The sequence below is a fragment of the Prionailurus bengalensis genome, chromosome E1 (genome assembly GCF_016509475.1).
Source record: "Prionailurus bengalensis isolate Pbe53 chromosome E1, Fcat_Pben_1.1_paternal_pri, whole genome shotgun sequence".
NCBI classification, from domain to species: Eukaryota; Metazoa; Chordata; class Mammalia; order Carnivora; family Felidae; genus Prionailurus; species Prionailurus bengalensis.
In genome coordinates, this window is record NC_057347.1 from 45,341,988 (window position 1) to 45,364,680 (window position 22,693).

The following is a 22,693-nucleotide window of genomic DNA, read 5'->3' on the forward strand; positions in this document are numbered from 1 at the left end:
GTCTTGAAATTAGGGACTGCAAGACTTCAGAGTTTGCTTTTCTCTACTCAAAATTGTTTTGTCTGTCTTTTTAATTTTTTAATTTTTACATATAAAGTTTAAAATCAGGGGTGCCTGGCTAGCTCAGGCTAGTAGAGCAGGTGACCGTTGATCTTGGGGTTGTGAGCTTGAGGATCCTGTTGGGTGTGGACATTACTTAAAAATAAAATCTTTAAACAAATAAAGTTAAAAATAAAATCAGCTTGTTGATTTCTACTAAAATACTACTTGATGGATTTTCATTGAAATTGTTTTATTTTTTATTATTTTTTTAATATGCAATTTATTGTCAAATTGGTTTCCATACAACACCCAGTGCTCATCCCAACAGGTGCCCTCCTCAATGCCCATCACCCACTTTCCCCTCCCTTCCACCCCCCATCAACCCTCAGTTTATTCTCAGTTTTTAAGAGTCTCTTATGGTTTGGCTCCCTCCCTCTCTAACTTTTTTTTTCCCTTCCCCTCCCCATGGTCTTCTGTTAAGTTTCTCAGGATCCAGGTAAGAGTGAAAACATAGTATCTGTCTTTCTCTGTATGACTTATTTCACTTAGCATAACACTCTCCAGTTCCATCCACATTGCTACAAAAGGCCATATTTCATTCTTTCTCACTTTGAGGAGAATTGACATAATGATGGGAACCTTCAGATCCATGAACACATTATATCTCTCCATTTAGATCTTTGATTTTTTCATCAGTGTTTTATAGTTTTTAGCATACAAATATTATTATATTATTTTGTTAGATTTATTCCTGATTAACTTCATGGTTTGTTTTTTTTTTTGGAATGTTTATTTATTTTTGAGACAGAGACAGAGACAGAGTGCAAGTGGGAGAGGGAAACACAGATTTGCAAGCAGGCTTGAGGCTCTGAGCTGTCAGCACAGAGCCTGATGCGGGGCTCGAACTCACAAACCGTGAGATCATGACCTGAGCTGAAATTGGACCCTTAACCAACTGAGCCACCCAGGCGCCCCTCTTTTTTAATTATTAAAATTTTTTATAATGTTTATTTATTTTTGAGAGAGAGAGTACGGGTGGGGAAGGGGCAGAGAGAGGGAGACCCAGAATCTGAAACAGACTTCAGGCTCTGAGCTGTCAGCACAGTGCCCGATGTGCAGCTTGAACTCAGGAACAGCAAGATCATGACCTGAGCCAAAGTCAGATGCTCAACTGACTGAGCCACCCAGGCACCCCTAATTTCATGTTTCTAATGGTGCTATTTGGGTGGTATGGTTTTTAAAATGTTTATTTTCCAAGTTCTTGTTGCTAGTATGTACAAAGACACTTGATTTTTGTATATATTGACTCTTTAATCTTTGAGTTTGCCTAAACCCACTTGCTTTATTCTAGAAGCTTTTGGTGTCTGACTACATGATCCTGTACTAGTTATTATACTTCTTTATGCCTATTTCCTGCCTAATAATATGGATCTGTTGTGAAAATATTGCCAAGTTACAGAATGATAAAAGCCTTGAGTTAAAAGGATGTTTGGAGTAATTTAGGCAAACACCTATGTTCTTGAAATACATACAAGCCCTTTGACTTTAAGGGCTAGTTTATTACCATGCTATGTTTTGTTTTGTTTTTCTGTGTACTTTTTATTTTTATTTTTTATTTAAAAAAAAAATTTTTTTTCAACATTTATTTCTGGGACAGAGAGAGACAGAGCATGAACGGGGGAGGGGCAGAGAGAGAGGGAGGCACAGAATCGGAAACAGGCTCCAGGCTCTGAGCCATCAGCCCAGAGCCCGATGCGGGGCTCGAACTCACGGACCGCAAGATCGTGACCTGGCTGAAGTCGGACGCTTAACCGACTGCGCCACCCAGGCACCCCTCTGTGTACTTTTTAAAAACAAACCTTTAAACTTCTTTTTTTTAAAGTTTATTTAGTTTGAGAGAGAATGAGAATGGGAGGGGCAGAGAGAGAGGGAGAGAGAGAATCCCAAGCAGGCTCTGTGCTGTTAGCGCAGAGCCTGACGCGGAGCTTGATCTCACAAACCATGAGATCAACCTGAGCCAAAATGAAGAGTCAGACACTTAATCGACTGAGCCACCCAAGTGCCCCTAAAAATAAACTTTTATTGAAATATAATATGTAAAGTGAAAAATTCACAAATCGTGTGTATAGTTCAATGAAGTATCATGCTGGAGGTTTTTGATATGTATGTTTTATTTGTGGTTATTCATGTAACTTGAAAAATTAGAAGGTTGTTCTCTAGAATAAGTATTGGCCTAGGCTAAAGAATTTATTAACTTGAACTTTAATATCTAATAATCATCTGTATTAAATATAAGACAGTGATGATTGAAATTTTTATTAAGTTATAATTACTTCTAACATTTCCTTAGTATCCATATACTTGATATTCTAGTGCTTTTTTAGTTCAGCTTTTGAATATTTAATCACCAGGTGTCTAGCATAACTGATTTTTTTCTGTCAAATTAGCAGTTTATTTTATTCTGCCACAGTTCTATCACATTATTTCAGTAACTTTATTTGGTTGATTGAAGCAGGAAAAGTGGTAGGAAAAAGAAAGGTAGAAAATGAAGATGAGTATTTGGAATACTACCAGTAAATGTCATTGGTAAACAGGATTCCCAATTTCACTTCCTACCTGTTATAAAATTCATTCCTTTTGGGGTGCCTGGGTGGCTTGGTCGGTTAAGCGTCCGACTTCAGCTCAGGTCATGATCTCATGGTCTGTGAGTTCGAGCCCCGCGTCGGGCTCTGTGCTGACAGGTCAGAGCCTGGAGCCTGCTTCCAATTCTGTGTCTCCCTCTCTCTCTGCTCCTCCCCTGTTCATGCTCTGTCTCTCTCTGTCTCAAAAATAAATAAACATTAAAAAAATTTTTTTTTTAAATTCATTCCTTTTGCTATGCAACTTTTCAGTTCCCGTTGAACTAGGGCTGAGTGGAATGTCAGTGAATAGGGATCTTAAATATGCTCCTTTGGTTTGACTTGGCCTCCTACACTCTTGTGATTTATCATGAGATGAGCAGCCTCACATATTCACTGCCTCTTCAATGACTAGGCCCAGTATTGAAGACCCATCAGAGTAGTTCTGAACCTGATAGCCCAACCTAAATCAGCTGACCCCCATTGAATCTGCAGATTCATGAGAAAAGTAAATGTTGTAGACTATTGAGATTTTAAGGTTGCTAGTTACCCAAGAAAAACTGACTAATACAGTCAAATTCTGTGAATGCTTACCAGTACGTTTCTTTACTTGAAACATATATTTTTAGTTTTTTCTCTATAGCTACAATGTGTTCAAGCACAATTTATAGGACAGAGAAGATGGAGGAAAATATTTTTAAGCAGAAAAGTAAACTAGGACATCCAGACCGGACTAATTGAAGTATTATTCCTTAAGGAGTATTATTAGATTCTAAAATTATCAGCCAAGTTTTAATATTGGAACATTTCAAGTGAAGAGGGATGCTTCATTAAATCAAATACATTCTTCTAGATATATTGCTTTCAAAAATATCTAATGATGATTTTTCTCAACAAAAGGATTCCTCAATTAGGGAATTACATTAATGGCATGACTCTTTGTAAACCTATAAAATACTGTATTTCCATATAAACGATTCTCAAGCCTACTCACGAACGCCCGAAGATTAAAAATCTATGAAAGAAAAAGACTTGAAAAATATGTTTAGGGGGTACAGTATCCATCAGACCACAGTTCCAGAGAGAGAAAAAAAATGGTTGGAAGAGAAGAATTAGTCAACATAGTAAAAGAAAAGACCCAGAGAGTAATGAGAATAAACAAGTTAAATCTTGGTAAAATTTTCTAAGCTCCAAGGATAAGGAATAGATCCTATATTCCTACCAATATAAGTTTTGGGGAAAATAATAGTAATCTGGACTATAGTAATGGTAGGAGAAGTGGAAAGATCATAGCTGATTTAAAATCTGATGTTGATAATCTGCAGAACTTCTAATGCATTTGTTGTGAAGGGTGTGTTAGGAAGAAATTAACAATGGCTTCTGGTTTGAATAAATATGTGAATAAGTGGTAAATATATACATAAAATTATTTTATTGAGGTAAAACTCACCATTTAAAAATGTACAATTCCCTGGATTTTAATACATTTTACAGTGTCGTACAGCCATTATTACATTCATCACCCCAAAAGAAATCCTGTATGTATTAAGCAGTCACTCTCCATTCCTTCCTCCTTATAGTCCCTGGCAACCATACATAGCCTACTTTTTTCCCTCTGGATTTGCCTGTTCCGAACATTTCGTATAAATGGAATCTTACAGCATGTGACCTTTTGTGTCTGTTTTCTTTTTCACTAAAATGTAATGTTTTCAAGCTTTATCAGTATTGTAGCATGAATCAGGCCAGGCTTCTTTTTGTTGCTAAATAATATTTGATTATATAAATATACCACATTTTGTTTATCCATTCACCAGTTAATGACAATTTAGTTGTTTCCACTTTTTGGCTTTTGTGAATAATGCTGCTATAAACATTCATGTTTATCTTTTTGCTTGAAAACTTGTTTTTACTGCTTTTAGGGTATATATACAGAAGTGAGATGACTGTGTTTCTCTTTAACTTTTTGAGGAACAGCCAAACTCTTTTACCCAGCAGCTGTACCATCTTATATTCCCACCATCAATGTATTAAAATTCTAACTAATTTCTCTACATCCTCACCAACACTTTTTTGTTGTCTAGTTCTTGTTTTTGTGTTTAATAGCTACTCTATTGGGTGTAAAGTGATACATCATTATGGCTTCGATTTACATTTCTTTTTTTTAAATTTTTTTAAATGTTTATTTTTAAGAGAGAGAGAGTCAGAACATGAACAGAGGAGGAGCAGAGAGACAGGGAGACACAGAATCCAAGCAGGCTCCAGGCTCTGAGCTGTCAGCCCAGAGCCCGATGTGGGGCTTGAACCCACAAACTGAAAGATCATGACCTGAGCTGAAGTCAGACGCTTAACTGCTTAATTGACTGAGCCACCCAGGTGCTCCTGATTTACATTTCTGTATTGATTAATGATGCTGACTTACTTTTCATGTGCTTATTGTCCATTTGTATATTCTCTTTGGAGAAATGTCTATTCAAGTCTTTTGCCTATTTTTAAAGGCTTTTTTTTTTTTGGCGGGGGTGGGGGGATGGGGCAGGAGGGACAGAGACCAAGGAGAGAGAGAGAATCCTAAATAGGCTCCACGCCCAGTGCAGAGTCAATATGGGGCTCGATCCCATGACCCTGAGATCATGACCTGAACCGAAACAGAGTCAAATGCTTAACTGACTGAGCCACCCAGGCGCCTCTTCTTTGCCTGTTTTTAAGTTGCATTGTCATTTTGTTATTCTTGTAGTTCTTTATTTAGTCTGGATTCTGGACCCTTTTCAGATACATGATTTGCACATATTTTCTGCCATTCCAGGTGTTGCCTTTTCACTCACTTGTTACAGTGTCTTTTGATGCACAAGCATTTTACCTTCCAGTTTACTAATTATCTCTTCATCTCTATCTAATTTGTTTTTCAGTCCATCTTTTTATTTTCATAATTTTCATTCTTAGCTGAAATTCTAAACTTTTGTTTTGTCCAAATCTTAAGCATACTACTCTCTCCTTTTATACATGCAGCATGACACAGACTTTTAATACAGCATTTGGTCAGTATTTCTCAGTAGAAACTCTCAGCACTTTGACCCAGTAATTCTATATGCATCATCTATAGAAATACTGTATAAAGAGCTACATAAGTGACCATTAACAAGAGACTGGTTATTATAATGCATGATGTACTACAGTAGTTTTTTTAAATAGTTGGAATTGCATATAATGAAATTACAACTATAACACATTTGGGAACCTTGAAACACTTGATTTAATTTACTTCTCAGTGTAGGCCACATTATCATCATTTCATGTAAGACCATGCTTGTTTTTTTAATTTTCCACTCTTTTCCCCCAGGTTTGTACTTGTACAAAGTACAAATTGTATATATTTAAGGTATATAATATGGTATTTTAATAAATGTATACATTGTGAAGTCATTACCACTATCATGATAATATCCATCACCTCACACAATTACTCTTCTTGTATGTATGTGAGAACACTTGAGATCTACTTACTTAGGAAATTTCAACTATACAGTGTATTATTATTAGCTATGGTCATCATGGTGTACATTAGATCTCCAGAACTTATCTAATAACTGAAAATTTGTACCCTTGACTGATATCTCTCTTTTTTTCCCCATCCCCTTAGCCTAGGTAACCACCCTTCTACTCTCTTTACTATGAGTTTGATTTTAGTTTTCAGATTCTGCACACAAGTGAAATTATGCAGTATTTGTCTTTCTGTGTCTGGCTTAGTTGACTTAGCATAATGTTTTCCAGATTCATTCATGTTGTTATAAGCAGCAGGATTTCCCTCTCTTTTAAGGATGAATAACACTCATGCATGTGCATGCGTGCATGCCTGTGTGTGCGTGCGTGTGTGTGTGTGTGTGTGTGTGTGTGTGTGTATAAAATCACATTTTCTTCATCCATCGGTTGACAGACATTGAGGTTTTTCCAAATCATGGCTACTGTGAATAATGTTGCAATGAGCATAGGAGTGCAATTATTTCTTTGGGATGATAGTTTTATTACCTTTTGATATATACTTAGAAATAGGATTGCTAGATCATATGGTAGTTATGTTTTACATAATGGTTGTGCCAGTTTTACATTGCCACCAACAGTGTACAAGAGATGCCTTTTCTCCCTATCATTACCATTACTTGTTTTCTTTTGACTTTTTGATAATAGCTGTCCTGACAGGTGTAAGGTGATATCTCATAGCGGTTTTGATATTTAGTGACGTTGAACACCTTTTCATATACCTGTTGGTTATTACTTTGGAAAATGTTTATTTATGTGTTTTGCCCATTGTATAACTAGGTTGTTTGGTTTTTTGCTATTGAGTATGAGTTTCTTACATACTTTGGCTATTAACCCCTAAGTATGTGTGGTTTGCAAGTATTTTCTCCAATTCCATACGGATTGATTTTTCATGTTTGTTGATGGTTTCATTTGCTCTGTAGAAACTTTGTAGTTTGATGTAGTCTCACCTGTTTATTTTTGCTTTTGTTGCCTGTGTATTTGGTATGAAATCCAAAAAAATCATCACCAAGATCAATTTCAAGGAGTTGTTCTCCTATGTTTTCTTCTAGGAATTTTATGGTATCATTGTCTTATGTTTCGATCTTTAACCCATTTTTTCAGTTGATTTTTGTATGCAGTGTAAGATAAGGATCCAATTTCATTCTTTTGCATGTGACTATTCAGTTTTCCTGGCCCTATTCATTGAAGAGACCATCATTTCCCCGTTACATATTCTTGGTGCACTTGTCAAAGATTAGTTGACCATATATGCAAGGGTTTATTTCTAGGCTTTCTATTCTGTTCTCTTGGTCTGTGTGTCTGTTTTTATGCTAACATCAAATTGTTTTGATAACTATCACCTTGTAATATACTATGAAATCAGGAAGTGTGATGCTTCTCACTTTGTTGTTCTTTCTCAGAAGTGCTATGCTAATTTAGGGTCCTTAGTGGTTTCATATAAATTTTAGAATTGCTCTTTTCTACTTCTATAAAAAAATGCTGTTGGGATCTTGATAGGGATTGTATTGAACCTATGGATGGCTTTGGGTCATATGGACATTTTACTAATATTAATTCTTTCAGTCCATGAACTTGGGATAACTTTCCACTTACTCTTCTTCAGTTTCTTCCATCAATGTCTTACAGTTTTCATTGTGCTGATCCTTCACTTTCTTGGTTAAATTTATTTCAAACTATTTTAATCTTTTTGATGTTAAGTATACTACTTTAAATTCTGTGCCCCATTGCCCCATATTGTGAGACTATTTCTTTTGAATGATCTTTCTTATTTACTTTTTTCATATTGTTTTATCGCTTTGTTATTGTTAATGAAGGGCCAGATACTGTATATGAAAAACTGTGGGAGTAATTTGAGACCTATGACGATGTTTTCTCCCTCTAAGAAGATTTCTGTTAGTTTTTGGCAGGCATTAGCAATCCAAGATTGTCTTAATTTAATTTTGTGGTAGACATTTGGAGCTGAGCTTTTTTTCCTGTAAAAGGCCAATCTAGCTTTGGTTCTTACTTACTCTTAGAGCATAGCCCTTTGGGCTTCCAAACAAAAGTGTTGGAGCTTTACCAGCTTCTCCTCTGCATCTTGGTTTCCCCTGCATTCCAATATATGTCCTTCCAGCTCTTTAAACCTGTCAGTAGCTTCTTAGTCTCTCAGATGTCACTATGTAAAAAGTAGCCCCTAATGCCAGGCTTCAGTCTTATTTTTGTAATCCTTCATCATACTATTAACTCTTCAGTGCCTTCAGGAAGATTTTAAAGCATATGTATAGTTCTGATTTTTCTTAGGGAAACATTGGTCTGAAGTATGTAATTTGCCATTACCAGAAGTCAACAGTATGTAAGTGGAAATGAACAGGCAATAATCTTTTTAAAATACTAAGGCAGATTCAAAAATCACCATAAAACAATGTCAGCCTTACCCACTTGTATTTTCGAATACTTTTTTGGAGAAGGGGGTAAGAAATACAATTACAGTGTTCCTACTAGCTATTGCACATATTGGATCATCAAGGCGAATATCATCAGGTGATATTTTCTTTCATGTGTCTTATCAGGAAGTTAACTGGAAAAAAAAAAGTGCTCCAATTGTAACACTTACTGAATTGTACCATGACTATTTTTTTATGTGACTGTATCACTCATGAGACAGTGAAGCCCTTTACAAAGAGGAACGCTGTTTTTCCCATGTTTAATCTCCTAGTGCTACACCTGGAGTTAAGTGTCCAGTAAGTATACAAGTGAACGTAGGTGTTGAGAATACCTTATTTTGCTTTTCACAGTGAGAATCAATGTGGGTATATGCTGTTCTGAATCATCTTAAAAGATAAATTTTAATATAGAAGGAGGAATCTTTTCTTATCAGCTCCTTTGTTTCATCCTTTTCTATCTCAACAGGTGGCATCTCCACAGAAAGCGACTGTGCTTTTGAGCCAGACTACGCCGTCCCACCACTTCCAGTGAGTGAAGGTATGCAGCACATTCGGATTATGGAGGGCATGTCTCGCTCTCTTCCATCCTCCCCCTTACTCACACATCAGTCTATCAGTGTTCGGCTCCAACCTGTGAAGAAGTTAACTGGTAAGGACTTTACCTAAATTTAGTATGTTTAACAGGACACTTTAGGTCATATCAGATATGTTTATGTGCATCTTTAGGTTTTTCCTTTTTGGCCTTCCTAATGTCACAGACTCTTGGAAATTGGAACTCCTACTGATTTTAATTTAGGGAATTAGAATAGTACTCAGTTTGACAGATTGATGTATTTATTTTCTAAGTGATCCATCTGTTGTGGACATATTTTTCTAGGCTTTCAGGAAACTTCTAGTTTTGCCAGAATACACTGTTGTTCTGATTTCATTTATCAGCTTGTTCATGTCAGATTAACAGATGGGGATATTGTAATTTTAGGATAATAAGAGCTTCATAGTTCAGCAAAGGTACCTCAGTCATGGTTTTTGTTTGAAATCCTTATCTGTATATTTCACGTCTATTTCTAAAAGTTTGATTTAGATATTTTCCTCTCCATTGTACATTCCTGAAACTTCTTAGGATATTTACCATGATTCATAACTTGTGGATTGCATTGACTTAAATATGGTCTCAAAATACATATTACCCATTCAGATCAAGCTATTAGGTGTGAAACTGTGTCCTTATTAAATGAAGTTTTGTCCTTTTAAGCTTTTTCAGAGAAGAAATTTTACTCTGTTGGACGATACTTACATGTGAAAATATGCAAGCCTGGGTCATTTTCTTAAGTTTAACATTATCAGTATATATCTTGTGTTAGTAAGTTGATGGGTTATGAGTGATTAGAGGCAAGAAATTAAGTCATTCCCAATAGATACATTAACTACTTCTTACGTGTCTGGCATTAAGTTAGACAGTGGGGAGGTTTGATTATCATATGACAATTCAAAAGAAAATAGGAACAAAGAGGGGAAAATGGAATCTTGGGACTCTTACATCTATTTTGAATGAAAATTTTATAATGTTTATAATTTTCATGAAAATAATAGTATTTTTTATTCTTTAGTTCCACAAAGCATAAGTCATGCCTTTTATATTGTTTACTGCTTTTTTAGGCTTCTTCAAATAACTGAATCAAAGTCTACTTTGATTAGATAACAATCTGTAAAATAGTTTAGTAAGATTTTACTGAAATACTTATTCCCTTCTGATATGTAAAAATAGGATAGATTTTAGGTGCATGGGCCTTAATAAAATTTCTTTGCTTAGAAATTGCCCCTTTTTCTTGCAGTTTAAGGTGTTACTGATAACTGAAAATACAAATAACCATATATGAGATGGCTATCAAATGATGTGCTTCATTTACTATACATGACAAGAGATAGCAAAAGACATTCCGTTTCCTAACAGAAGTGAACTGAATTGCCTGATGTTTCGGAGATAACACTTTCCTATCCCATTTTCCTGTCCCAATTTAAACTTGAACTTAAATAAGCAAACTTTATTAAAAGATAAATACATTTAATAACAAGGTCAATTACATGCCTGATATCAGAGGTGAGACAGGGAAGCAGTGACAAGAATCATACTTGGTTAATTACACGTTTGACCTATTCAGTTTTAATTTTTTAATGTTTGAAGTATTTTGAATACTCTCAAATAGTTTTATTTTTCTGAAGAGTTTGTCAAAGGCCTAAGAATTTAAAGATCGAGAATGCATTTTAAAACTTCTGAATGAAAGAAATCTGTCTCCTGAAAGAGGGTGCCATGAAAATTTTTCTGTGGCCAATTTTCTACCAAGTAAAGCAGATGATAAGTTTCTGGTTTAACCTGGAATGAAATTACTTTGCAATTTAAATTTAAAACCTTGGTTAGTAGATTATTTATGAGTTATCATTCCTTTCCTAATTATATTTTGTTATGAGTAACTAAAAAGAAAGTTGAATAGAGAACGACTTGCTGACCATAAGTAAATGGCCTCCAGAGAATGGTTTTTAACAAAATGCATTAATTCAATCCACTTAATGATTTATCCATTATATTCCTTGTATTCATATTACCAACCCAACTGAGTAAGTGGGGCCAGAATAGTCATCTTATTCTGTTTTCTTTTTGATTTTCCAATATTTATTACCCTGTCTTTGCTATAGTCAAAGTAGTTTGCATATTATTTTTCTGTGCTTTTCACCTAATCGTTCAGCAAATATTTGTTTAGGACTCATAAAATGCCAAGCACTACTCGATACAGTGGTGAAAAATTATAGATAGTGACAAGTAATAAGAGGGTCATAAAATGGGATAGAGGGAGACTGGAGTGGGGGTAGGGTTTCTTTCTGTGGAGTGGTCAAGGAGAGTCAGAAGAAGAGCTATTTGAAGAGAGGTGTGGATAACAAAATGAAGCTGCTCATGGGAAGGTCTGGGGTCAGAGCCTTCTGGGCAGAGGGGACAGCCAGAACAAAAGTCCTAAAGCAGAAAGCAGCATTGGTGTGTTCAAAGAATGGGAAGAAGGCAAGAATGGTTTCAGAATAAGTCAGAGGGGACAGTGGTAGAAGATAGTTTGAAGAGGTAGGCAGAAACCAGAGTCTTTAGGTCATGGTAAGGGAACCAACTCTGTAGGATTTTAAGAAGAGCTGGAATGAGAAGTAATGTGATCTGATTTACCTTTTAATCAGATATTGTTGGCAAATGTGTAAAGAGTGGTGTATGAGGGACTAGAGCATGCCATGTTCACTAACCTTGTGTGTGTTTTCCTGATCTTTAAATAGATCTTTCACTTCTAATAAGTTAATACAGTGGTGAAAAGAATCTTTGTTTTATCTTGTAAGATATAGTGAAGGAATAACTAACCTTTTCCTATCATTTTTATCATAGAACCTTTGTACTCCTAATGTATTTAGCTTAGTCCTTCACTCAGGTGTACATTAGAACCCATTTGGTATATCAATTAAGACTTTTTTTATTCCAAGCAACAGAAGATAACCTAAGGTTGGGAAAGCCTCAAGGTTCATTTGACTTAGTTGTATATGGCTGTGCACTGAGGAGGCATGGAGGGGAGTGTGCAGAGACAGTGTTGGTCCCCGTTACTGTGCCGATGGAAGTGCTCCAGTTCTCCAGATTCTTACCCAGGGCGCTTTCCAAGATGTTTGTGTTCATAATATCCTAACGCCCCTCAAGCATACTTCTTAAAATGTAGATAATTAGGAGTGCCAGTAAATAGTTCATTCATTCAACACTTACCTAATTCATACTGTTTGCCTATTATGTACACTGTAAGTTTAGTAAAAGTTAAATTTTGAGTATTCACATTATTGGTAGGGTAATAAATCATTGCAACCTTTTTGTAGGGCAGTTTGATAGTATGTATCAGAATTGTAACACACATAATCCTTGACACAGCAGTTTTATTGCGGAGTGTTTATTTGACAAATAAACATTTGACAAGTTTGAAACATGTATGTATGTACATATGTGTACATGTATATAGTAAAAAAACTAAAATGTTACTATTTATCATTAATAGTAATCCATTTGTGTGACACACACACATACATGCATACACACAAACATACACACATGCATACATTTTATGGTGGTATGGAGATACATTGACTGTAACCCAAAAGTGGTAGAGGGATGACATAAATTTTGTTGCATACCTTTCTGTAATGTTTGTATTTTTTTTATCACATGTAAAATCTAAAATTTCATGAGGCAGTATAACAAAATGGGCGCTGGCTGCCATTTCTTAACTGTAACCTTGTGCAAGTTTGCTAAAAGTCTCTGTACTTCAGTCTCTGTACTTATTTCTAAAATAGGAATACTAATTGTATCTGCCTCATAGGACTATTAAAAGAATTGGATAAGTTAGTACACATAAAGCTCATGAGACAGTACCTGACAAAGAAGAAGTAGTCAATAAATGTTAGCCACATTTATTATAATTCTAAAGGAGATTTGGGTGACTTTCTGTTGGTTATGTTAAATATGAGTTCTGAGCCTTTGGAAGGTGATCTGCAAGTAATTTCTTTAATTACCTTAAGTAAGCCCTTTACTTTTCTGAGGAGTGACCTTCAAATACTGATATCAAGTGGGTTGTTACATAGTCTTTTGGAAAATCTTTTTGGACTGATTTTAAAAGAATTCACTGTATAGATTGGAATGACTGTGTGGTAGTCCTATTTAGATGGTAAATAAGTCAAAATAACCCATCTGATTGTGCAGCAGCCTCGTTACTTTGGATGCTAGCTATGGCCAAAATATTATTTTCATCATGGATATAAAGGTATCATTGACTTGTTTATAAAGACATCCTGGGAAAAAGATTTAAAGCTATTTTGACATTAAAAAGAGCTTATATTTAATAACAGTTTACATACCCTGATATATTTTAGTGTACTTACGACACATTTTTCACATGATACTTATCTTGCAATTTTTGGAAGCACTGGAACTCAAGATGTACTTTAGTGAATTTTATTATTAGAAAAAAATACAGGGTTCCTGTGAAGATTGAACAAGATTGCTTAAACTTACAATTTAATACATAATAAATGTTAAATAAGTGTTACTTCTTATTTATAATCTTGGATAAAATGGAAACATAGTCTCGAGAAAATTATTGAAAAGCCAATTTGAAAGTATACAGAGCATAGAGATTACATTGGTCTTCATAGTCTGATTTATTGCATTGTATTCACTATTCTGTAGCATGAATAAATCTCTTATAACTTTAGGAAAAAATATTAGAATTCAAGATATATTGTAGTGATTTTATTAGATTAAAAATATAGTAGGTTTATATGATAATCTAAGCTCTGTAACTGCTAATGTTAATATTTTTATTTTACTTTCCATATGGATAAAATAATCTTACCCAGTATCTCAGTGTATGGTCCCTAGACCACTTGCATTAGAAATACTGGGAATACTTCTTTGAAATATGCATACCTGGGTATCCAGGTTTACCTAATCAACTTCACTTCACAGATTCTGTCTCATTAAATCTGGAGCCCCAGAATCAATCAATCAATCTCTCTCTCTCTCTCTCTCTCTCTCTCTCTCTCTCTCTTTTTAAGGTTAAACAAGAAAATGTATATGAAGACTTTTAAGCTCTTTGGAATGATAGTACTAATTAAACTAGGTCCCGACCTCATTACTGTTTCTAATGCATTACTGTTTCTAATTCAGATTCTCTAGTTTTATGGGTTAAATATCATGCTATTGTAAATTCTAGGGTTTACTCAGTGCAGGAGTACAGAAAAGGGGGCCCTTACTTCTACTGCTGTATTCCTCTTGTCTTCCAGACCAAAAGTAGGGAATGTTAAGGGGATGTTATTTAATTCAGTTTAGGTAAGTTCAGTTATCATCAGTCAGTATTGTTAAAACCAGAGCTGGACAGTAGTTAATGTGGTAAAAGATTTTATTCAGGAACTATTGCAATGGAGAAGAGAGACCGTAGTGTAGAACTGGGCTCAATTCTAAATACAGTAAAGAAAGCTAAGGATTTATAGCCAAGGATAAAGGTGGATAGTCTAGATAGAAAATTACTAAAAGGAGACATCAAGGGTAAAGGGATTCTTGCTAAAACCGGTTTAATAGGAAGGACTCTTGCTGGATGGGCCAGGGTGATCATATGTCGAGGGTGGAGGGATTCATACTAAGTGGACTTACCAGGATCCTTGGTTCTACTGAACTAGACTGCAGGCTTAAGGATAAGGCCCAAGGAGGAGACGCAGTGGAAGGGGGCTCAGAGGAGACTGACAAAGGTTAGTTAAGGAGAGAGTCTTTGTCAGTATGTATATTTTGAGCATCTGAAAAATCAACATGTATGATCAAATGAAGAATTCTTTCGAAATATTTACACACACTAGATTTGCAGTGTAATTAAACCGTTTTTTAGGTTTTATAAGAACTTAAGAATTTGCATGTAAGAAAATAACTGTATTCTAATTACTTTCATAATTGAATGGAAGTCACTCATACAGAGTGGCACTATTGTTTATAGTGTTGTAGTATTTATAGTAAGATTATTTATAGCAGCTGTAGTATTGCCATATATATATATATATTTCATTGAAATATAGTTGTTCTGTCTCCATACCTCTACTCAACCACTACCAGGGAAAGTTTGCAAAAATGCCACAATGTTCCTTAATGGAGAAGGGTCGAAATAACAAATTATTTACATTTTTTCTTATGAAATGGTTCTGTTTCTGTCAGGTTAGATGATTTGTATATGGAGACTTTCTCACACAAAAAAATTATGCCTTATTAAAGCAACTGAATTTGACACTTGGAAGAGCAGTTAATTAGTATGTTTGGCTTCAAGTAACAAAATGCACAAGCAGTGGTGATTTTGTGCGATTGAAACAAGTGTAAAGAGCCCAGAGGTCCACCTTTCGAGCCTCCTCATCCATTCCTCAAGTGTAAGAACCACAAATATAACGGAAGTAAATGGGCTTTGCTCTTAAACTAAGTTGAATCTCAGCATTACCTCTTTCTGGTTGTGTTATATGAAGTATGTTAGTTAATTTATGCTGTCTTTGGTTTCCTTCACACACTTACCTTCACACAGTCGCTGTTAAAATTTAAGTGCAATACCTATACACTTTTTTGGATTGTACTTTTTTCTAAGTTTATGCACCTTCTCCAACACACACACATTCACACACGAAAGAAAGGAAAAAAAAAGAGGGAGATCAAATTTGTGACTATAATACTATCGTAAAATCTTCATCTATGTGAAATGCTCATGGACAGTGTTTCTCATTGTGTGGCCCCTAGACTGCTTGTATTAGAAATACTGGGAGTGGGGCACCTGGGTGGGTAGCTCAGTCAGTTGAGCATCTGACTTTTGGCTTTGGCTCAGGTCATGATCTCATGGTTTCGGGAGTTGGAACCCAGCATTGGGCTCTGTGCTCACAGCACAGAGCATGCTTGGGATTCTCTCCCTCTCTCTCTCTACCCCTCCCCAACTTTGCTGTCTCTGTCTCTCTCAAAATAAATAAATAAACTTTAAGAGAGAGAGAGAGAGAGAGGAAGAAAGAAAGAAAGAAAGAAAGAAAGAAAGAAAGAAAGAAAGAAACAAAGAAACAAAGAAAAGGAAGGAAGGAAGGAAGGAAGGAAAGAAGGAAAGAGAAATAAGTAAGTAAGTAAGTAAGTAAATAAATAAATAAATAAATAAATAAATAAATAAATAAATACCAGGAGTGCTTCTTTGAAAAATGCAAATTCCTGAGTATCCAAATTTACCCAATCAATCTCACTTCACAGATTGTCTCATTAAATCTGGAGCCCAAGAAACTCTATTTTTAGCAATCTATTTTGCTCACTGAAGTTTGAGAACCACTACTCTGAAGAGTTACTTTAGATACTTGTTTTATTCTAGTACTAAGAATTTATCCCTTCAGATCACTAAAAAAAAAAAAAAAAAAAAAAAAAACCATTTTGGAAGAACATCTTTTTAAAATGTGTAAGTTACTTATATACTGAATTTAATCTGACCTTTATGACTTAGAGTTGTTATTATGAACATGAAAATGAACTAGTCTATAATATATCTTTGGTAACCTAATGAAGATGTAGCAGTTTGCTTCTACACCATGTGTCCAAACCATCATAGTTTTTCTGTTCTCTCCTTTAATCACAGACTTTCTTGTCAGTTTTCTCTTCTCTGATTTTACCTATTACAGTTCTTCATCCCCTTATAGTTTGAACTTAATGATGTGGACTTAGAAATCCTATCTCTAAACCTGTTGACCTGATTGTGGAATTTACAAAGATGTTCTTTTTATGTGCTATTTTGGTGAGATTCTACAGAGTTAAGGGAGTTTCTGGACCCACATACTGACATTTTAGGGTCTAACTTGACTTAGCCAAGTCTGTGCAAGGTTGTAAGAAACCATGATGGTACTTTTCAACAGAGCTGTGCTCTTTCGGTACCATATTAAAAGAAGTCTTTCTTTATAAACTTTGCTCAGTTTCCCATTTACTTATCTTTCTTGAAATGATCATTACCTCCTACGATGTATTTTTTTTTCATTTGAGGACTAATATTTTCTAGAGGAAAATAGAGTCTTCCTAGGAAAAGTATAGCATATGCTACAAATGAGGATAATTCCTAGGAAGATCTTTCTATAATTTTCCTGAGAAATGGTTATTAGTAGGCCTCATCTGTGTAAAAAATTCCTAGTATGTGTTCTTTTCTTTGATGTACAATTTAATTGGTAAGCTAATGAGCTGGCCCACTAGTTTCTTTTTCTATCTTAATAGTTTTTTTTTTTTTATTCTTTTTTTTTTTTTTTCGTTTATTTATTTTTGGGACAGAGAGAGACAGAGCATGAACGGGGGAGGGGCAGAGAGAGAGGGAGACACAGAACTGGAAACAGGCTCCAGGCTCTGAGCCATCAGCCCAGAGCCTGACGCGGGGCTCGAACTCACAGACCGCGAGATCGTGACCTGGCTGAAGTCGGACGCTTAACCGACTGCGCCACCCAGGCGCCCCTCTTAATAGTTATTTTGTTAGGGTCTCAATCATAGAAAACAGAGTTGTCCCAGCTAGTCTAAACAGAAAGATGTTTAGTGAAGGGTTATGATAGCTTTCAGAATCTCCAGGAGAGCCTGAAGAATGCAACCAGGAACTCGTACCTCCCTATAACCCTAAAGGAACACCACTGCCTCTATCACAATAGCCCCAAAGGAACCAGATGTCTTGACCTTAGTGTTTGCCAGAAAGTGCAAACTTTCCACTTATGGCATTCTCTTACTTTGTCACTGAAGGCATGGGAGGATAGGCACATCCTGTTGCTAAAAACTTAGGTTATATATCTGTACCTTAACTCAAGGCAATTTGAGAAATGTAGATTTTTGGCTTTCCAGCCATAGTAGTATAGGAACACAAATTGGAACAGGTTGAGTAAACCAGCTTATACTGTTTGCCAGAGTGGTCTTCACATTGTTCTTGGGCTTAATAGTTTCATTCTTTCTACTCTTTTAATGAATGACACATCCAGTCAGAGTTAGATTCAGGAAAAAAGTCCCCATTTAGTGCATATTCGTAAGCTGTGTGAATACATCAGTGATGCCTTAGTGCATTTAAACGGCAAGTCTTTCAATATTTCTTATAGGTCTTTTCAGTAATGTGAGTGGTGTTAACTAATAACTGATAATTTATTCTTTTATATTATTCTTCAACGTTTTTTGTTTGTTTTTTTTTGGGGGGGGGGACAGAGAGAGACAGAGCATGAACAGGGGAGGGGCAGAGAGAGAGGGAGACACAGAATCGGAAACAGGCTCCAGGCTCCGAGCCATCAGCCCAGAGCCTGACGCGGGGCTCGAACTCACGGACCGCGAGATCATGACCTGGCTGAAGTCGGACGCTTAACCGACTGCGCCACCCAGGCGCCCCTATATTATTCTTTATGTACTTCTCACTGCTACTCTGGTGCTTGGGGCTTAACAATTAGTCTCTAGGGTGATGAGTATTAAGGCGCTTGGAATGAGCACTGAGTGTTATATGTTAAGTGATGAATCACAGAATTCTACTCCTGAAACTAATATTACACTGTACATTAACTAACTTGAATTTAAATAAAAACTTGAAAGCACACAAAAAAATTGATCTCTATTGGTGATCTGAAGTATTTCATAGTTTAACAGTTGATGCAATTTTACCGATCTAATTAGCACAAATATAGTTTTGTAGATGATTTTACTTTATAATTAAAGTAACTTTTAAACTGTTTATCACAGTACAGATTCTTTTTAGTGATTATATTATAATGATTTATTATTAGGATGGTGGTCATATAAGTGCTGAAGTGAATTTCTTTAAAAGTAACCCTTTTGAAGTCATCCCAAAGGTGACGTTAACATTTTTCTACTTCTACATTTGCCTTCGTTCATGAACTATAGGTCCAAACATTTTATTTTTTTCTATTAAATATTTAATAATATTTTTATATTGACACTTTAATTCTTTAAAAAAATTTTTTAATGTTTATTTATTTTGGAGAGAGAGAGAGAAAGAGCAGGAGAGTGCAGAGAGATAGGGAGAACCAGAATCTGAAGCAGATTCCAGCTCTAAGCTATCAGCACAGAGCCTGACATGGGGCTTGAACTCACAAACCACAAGATCATGACCTGAGCTGAAGTACAATGCTTAACCAGCTGAGCCACTCAGGCACCCCAATACTTTAATTCTCTTGATACCAGTATACCATATAAAATTTTTGGCAATTCATATTATTTTTGATGTGTTTAATTATCAGAATGTTCTAATTATTATAGTCGATTTTTTTTTTGGTGTTGTTACAGTTGACACACAATGTCACATTAGTTTGAAGTATACAGCATAGTGACTTGACAAGTCTATATGTTATGCTGTGGTCACAAGTGTAGTAGCTACCATCTGTCACCATACAACATTATTACAGTACCATTGACTATATTCCCTGTGCTGTATCTTTTATCCCTATGACTTATTCATTCCATAACTGGAAGCCTGTGTCTCCCACTCCCCTTCACCCACTGTTACCCACCCTTCTACTCCTCCCCTTTGGCAGCCATCAGTTTGTTTTCCGTATTTATGGGTCCACTTCTGCTTTTTGTTTGTTTATTCATTTGTTTTGTGTTTTAGATTCTACAGATCAATGAAATCCTATGATATTTGTCTTTTTCTGACTTATTTCACTTAGCATAATACTCTCTAGGTCCATCCATGTTGTTGTAAATGACAAGATCTTATTTTTTTGAGAATAACAACTCAAGCAACACTTGAGTTGCTTCGGTTTCTCGGCCATTGTAAATGATGCTTCAGTGAACATAGGGGTACATATATCTTTTTAAATTAGTGTTTTTATTTCGTTTGGGTAAATACCCAATAGTGGAATTACTGGATCATGTGATATTTCTATTTAGTTATTAGAGTTGAAATAAAATATGGTTTATATCTTTAGAAAGATACATCATACATATCATTGATACATCATACATATAATTGATTTATTTTTAGTTTTTTCCAGTGTGCATTTATGTATATTGTATGTATGCTTGAATGCTATTATTAGAAAACAAACTGAAAGTAATTTTATTAATCATTAACTCAAGGAGTTAGAAGAACAAGTAAATATAAAAGAAATAATAGGGGTGTCTGGGTGGTTCATTCAGTTAAGCGTCCAGCTCTTGATTTCAACTCTGGTCATAATCTCATGGTGGTGACATCGAACCCCACATCCAGCTCTCTGCTGGGTGTGGAGCCTGCTTAAGAGTCTCCCTCCCTCTCCCAATGCCCCTCTCTGCCTGTATGCACACATGCACTTCCTCTCTCTCTTTCTCTCAAAAGCAAAAACAAAAACAAAATTAAAGACAGAAATGAGTAAAAACAAAAAAAAATTATTGATAGTGAAGACATAAACAAATTTATTGGAAAGACTAAGAGAATAGAAACATCTTCGAAAGGAATGATCAAAGTAAAAAAGAGAGGAGAGAGGAGAGATAAGTAATATGTATAACACACACATAAAATAAGAAATGATGGGGCACCTGGGTGGCTTAGTTGGTGAAGCATCCAACTTTTTAAATTTTTATGTTTATTTTTGAGAGAGAGAGCATGGGGAGGGGCAGAGAAAGAGGGGGTTGGAGGATCTGATGTGGGTGCAGTGCTGACAGCAGACAGCCCAATGCGGGGCTCAAACTCATGAACCATGAGATCATGACCTGAGCCAAAGTCCGATGCTTAACCTACTGCACCACCCTGGTGCCCCGCAGCGTCTGACTCTTGATTTCAAGTCATGATCTCACAGTTTGTGGGTTTGAGCCCCCAGTCGGACTCGACACAATGAACACGGAACCTGCTTGGAATTCTCTCTCTCCCGCTCCTCCCACTCCACTTTCTCTCTCTCTCTTTCTCAAAAATAAATAAACTTAAAAAAATGAAACGAAATAGTCACTGATAATGTTTTCTTATTATAAGAGATTATAGTATTGAGCTTTATGGCAAAACAACTTAAAAAAACTAGAGGAAATGAGGTTGCCTGGCTGGCTCATTCAGTAGAACATTTGACTCTCGATCCTCAGGGTTGTGAGTTCTAGCCTCACACTGGTCACAGAGATTACTTAAAAAAATAATAATTAAAAGCACACCTTAAAAAAAAACAACCAGAGGATGTGGAAGAAAACAAACTGTAAAATTGACTCAAACAAACATAAAAATATGACTAGCCCCGTTACCATAGAAATCAAAGATCCCTAAGAGTCAGCAGGCACAGATGATTTTGCAGGCAAGTTTTGCTAAACGTTTAAGTAATGATAATAGTAATAATAGATAATGTTTATTTAGCTCTTTCTATGTTCCAGACAATATTAAGCACTTTACATGTGTGAGCAAATTTAGTTTTCAGAGAAATTTAAGTGGATAGTCAACAGCTTCTGTTGTGAAAACTTGCAAGGAGGACAAGCTTTCTGCTTTGTTGCATTCCTATTCCTTTGTTGAAGAGTTTTAACTGTCAATATTCTAATTTACGTGGGTGGAAATCTGCCCTTGTTTTGTTCCCACCCATTACTCCTAGTGCTGCCTTTTAGCTGTATGACATAAATGAACCTCTCTTTCCCATGGCAGTCCTTTATATCCCAGAAAACTACCATCAGATCTCCTTTTCTCTCACTTAAGCAACTTCATTTAAGACCTTTCCTGGGGCGCCTGGGTGGCGCAGTCGGTTAAGCATCCGACTTCAGCCAGGTCACGATCTCGCGGTCCGTGAGTTCGAGCCCCACGTCGTGCTCTGGGCTGATGGCTCGGAGCCTGGAGCCTGTTTCCGATTCTGTGTCTCCCTCTCTCTCTGCCCCTTCCCCGTTCATGCTCTGTCTCTCTCTGTCCCAAAAATAAATAAATGTTGAAAAAAAAATTAAAAAAAAAAAAAGACCTTTCCAATATCAAGATGGGCCTACCTCTGTGTTATTTCCTTTTTTTCTATCAAAATAGACATGACATTATTTTGGAATTACTTTTCCTTCTGACCCCTTATTGAGTCTTAGTGTTTTTACCTTTTTAAAAATTTTATATCAACTAGTTCATATCTGTATTTTGCCACTGTCTAGTCCTGTAGTCCTCCTAATTTCCTGTATGATTTTGCAAAGACTGCTAGTAGTAATTTCATGTTCCTATTCTTGTGTTCTTTTAGAAACCAAATGTCAGTTGTGTGGGCCTGTGTTTTGAATGTTTTTTAACTCATAACTTAGATTTCATTAATTCTTAGCAATATCTTTTCTACCTTTTTTAGTTTAAATATATTTTCATTTATGGAGAAGATTAAAGGAAATTAAGGGTTGAGTAATTGTTCTATGTCTCTTGGTTGGAGGCTGGATGTTGTTAAGCATGGCAAACTTTGTGGAGTCCATTATACTTGCGTTCAAGCTCTGACTCTGCCACTTACTAGCTGTATGACTTGATCAAGTCACTTACCTACTCTGAGCATATTTGCTTATCTGTATTACTATTATCGTTTTTATTATTTCTGCCTCACAGAGTATTATATGGA

General features: G+C 35.8%; 1 protein-coding gene across 7 annotated transcripts in view; it reads left to right on the forward strand.

The window, feature by feature from the left end:
• The window catches only part of TANC2 (tetratricopeptide repeat, ankyrin repeat and coiled-coil containing 2), a 384,022-nt gene that overhangs the window by 141,076 nt on the left and 220,253 nt on the right, over positions 1-22,693 (forward strand). For 4 of the 7 annotated variants that reach the window (XM_043584928.1, XM_043584929.1, XM_043584930.1 and 1 more), the window contains exon 4: positions 9,084-9,266. In XM_043584928.1, the coding sequence (XP_043440863.1) occupies positions 9,084-9,266 (183 nt within the window). The remainder of the gene's footprint in view (positions 1-9,083; positions 9,267-22,693) is intronic. The other 3 variants (XM_043584931.1, XM_043584933.1, XM_043584934.1) reach the window with 1 other exon arrangement.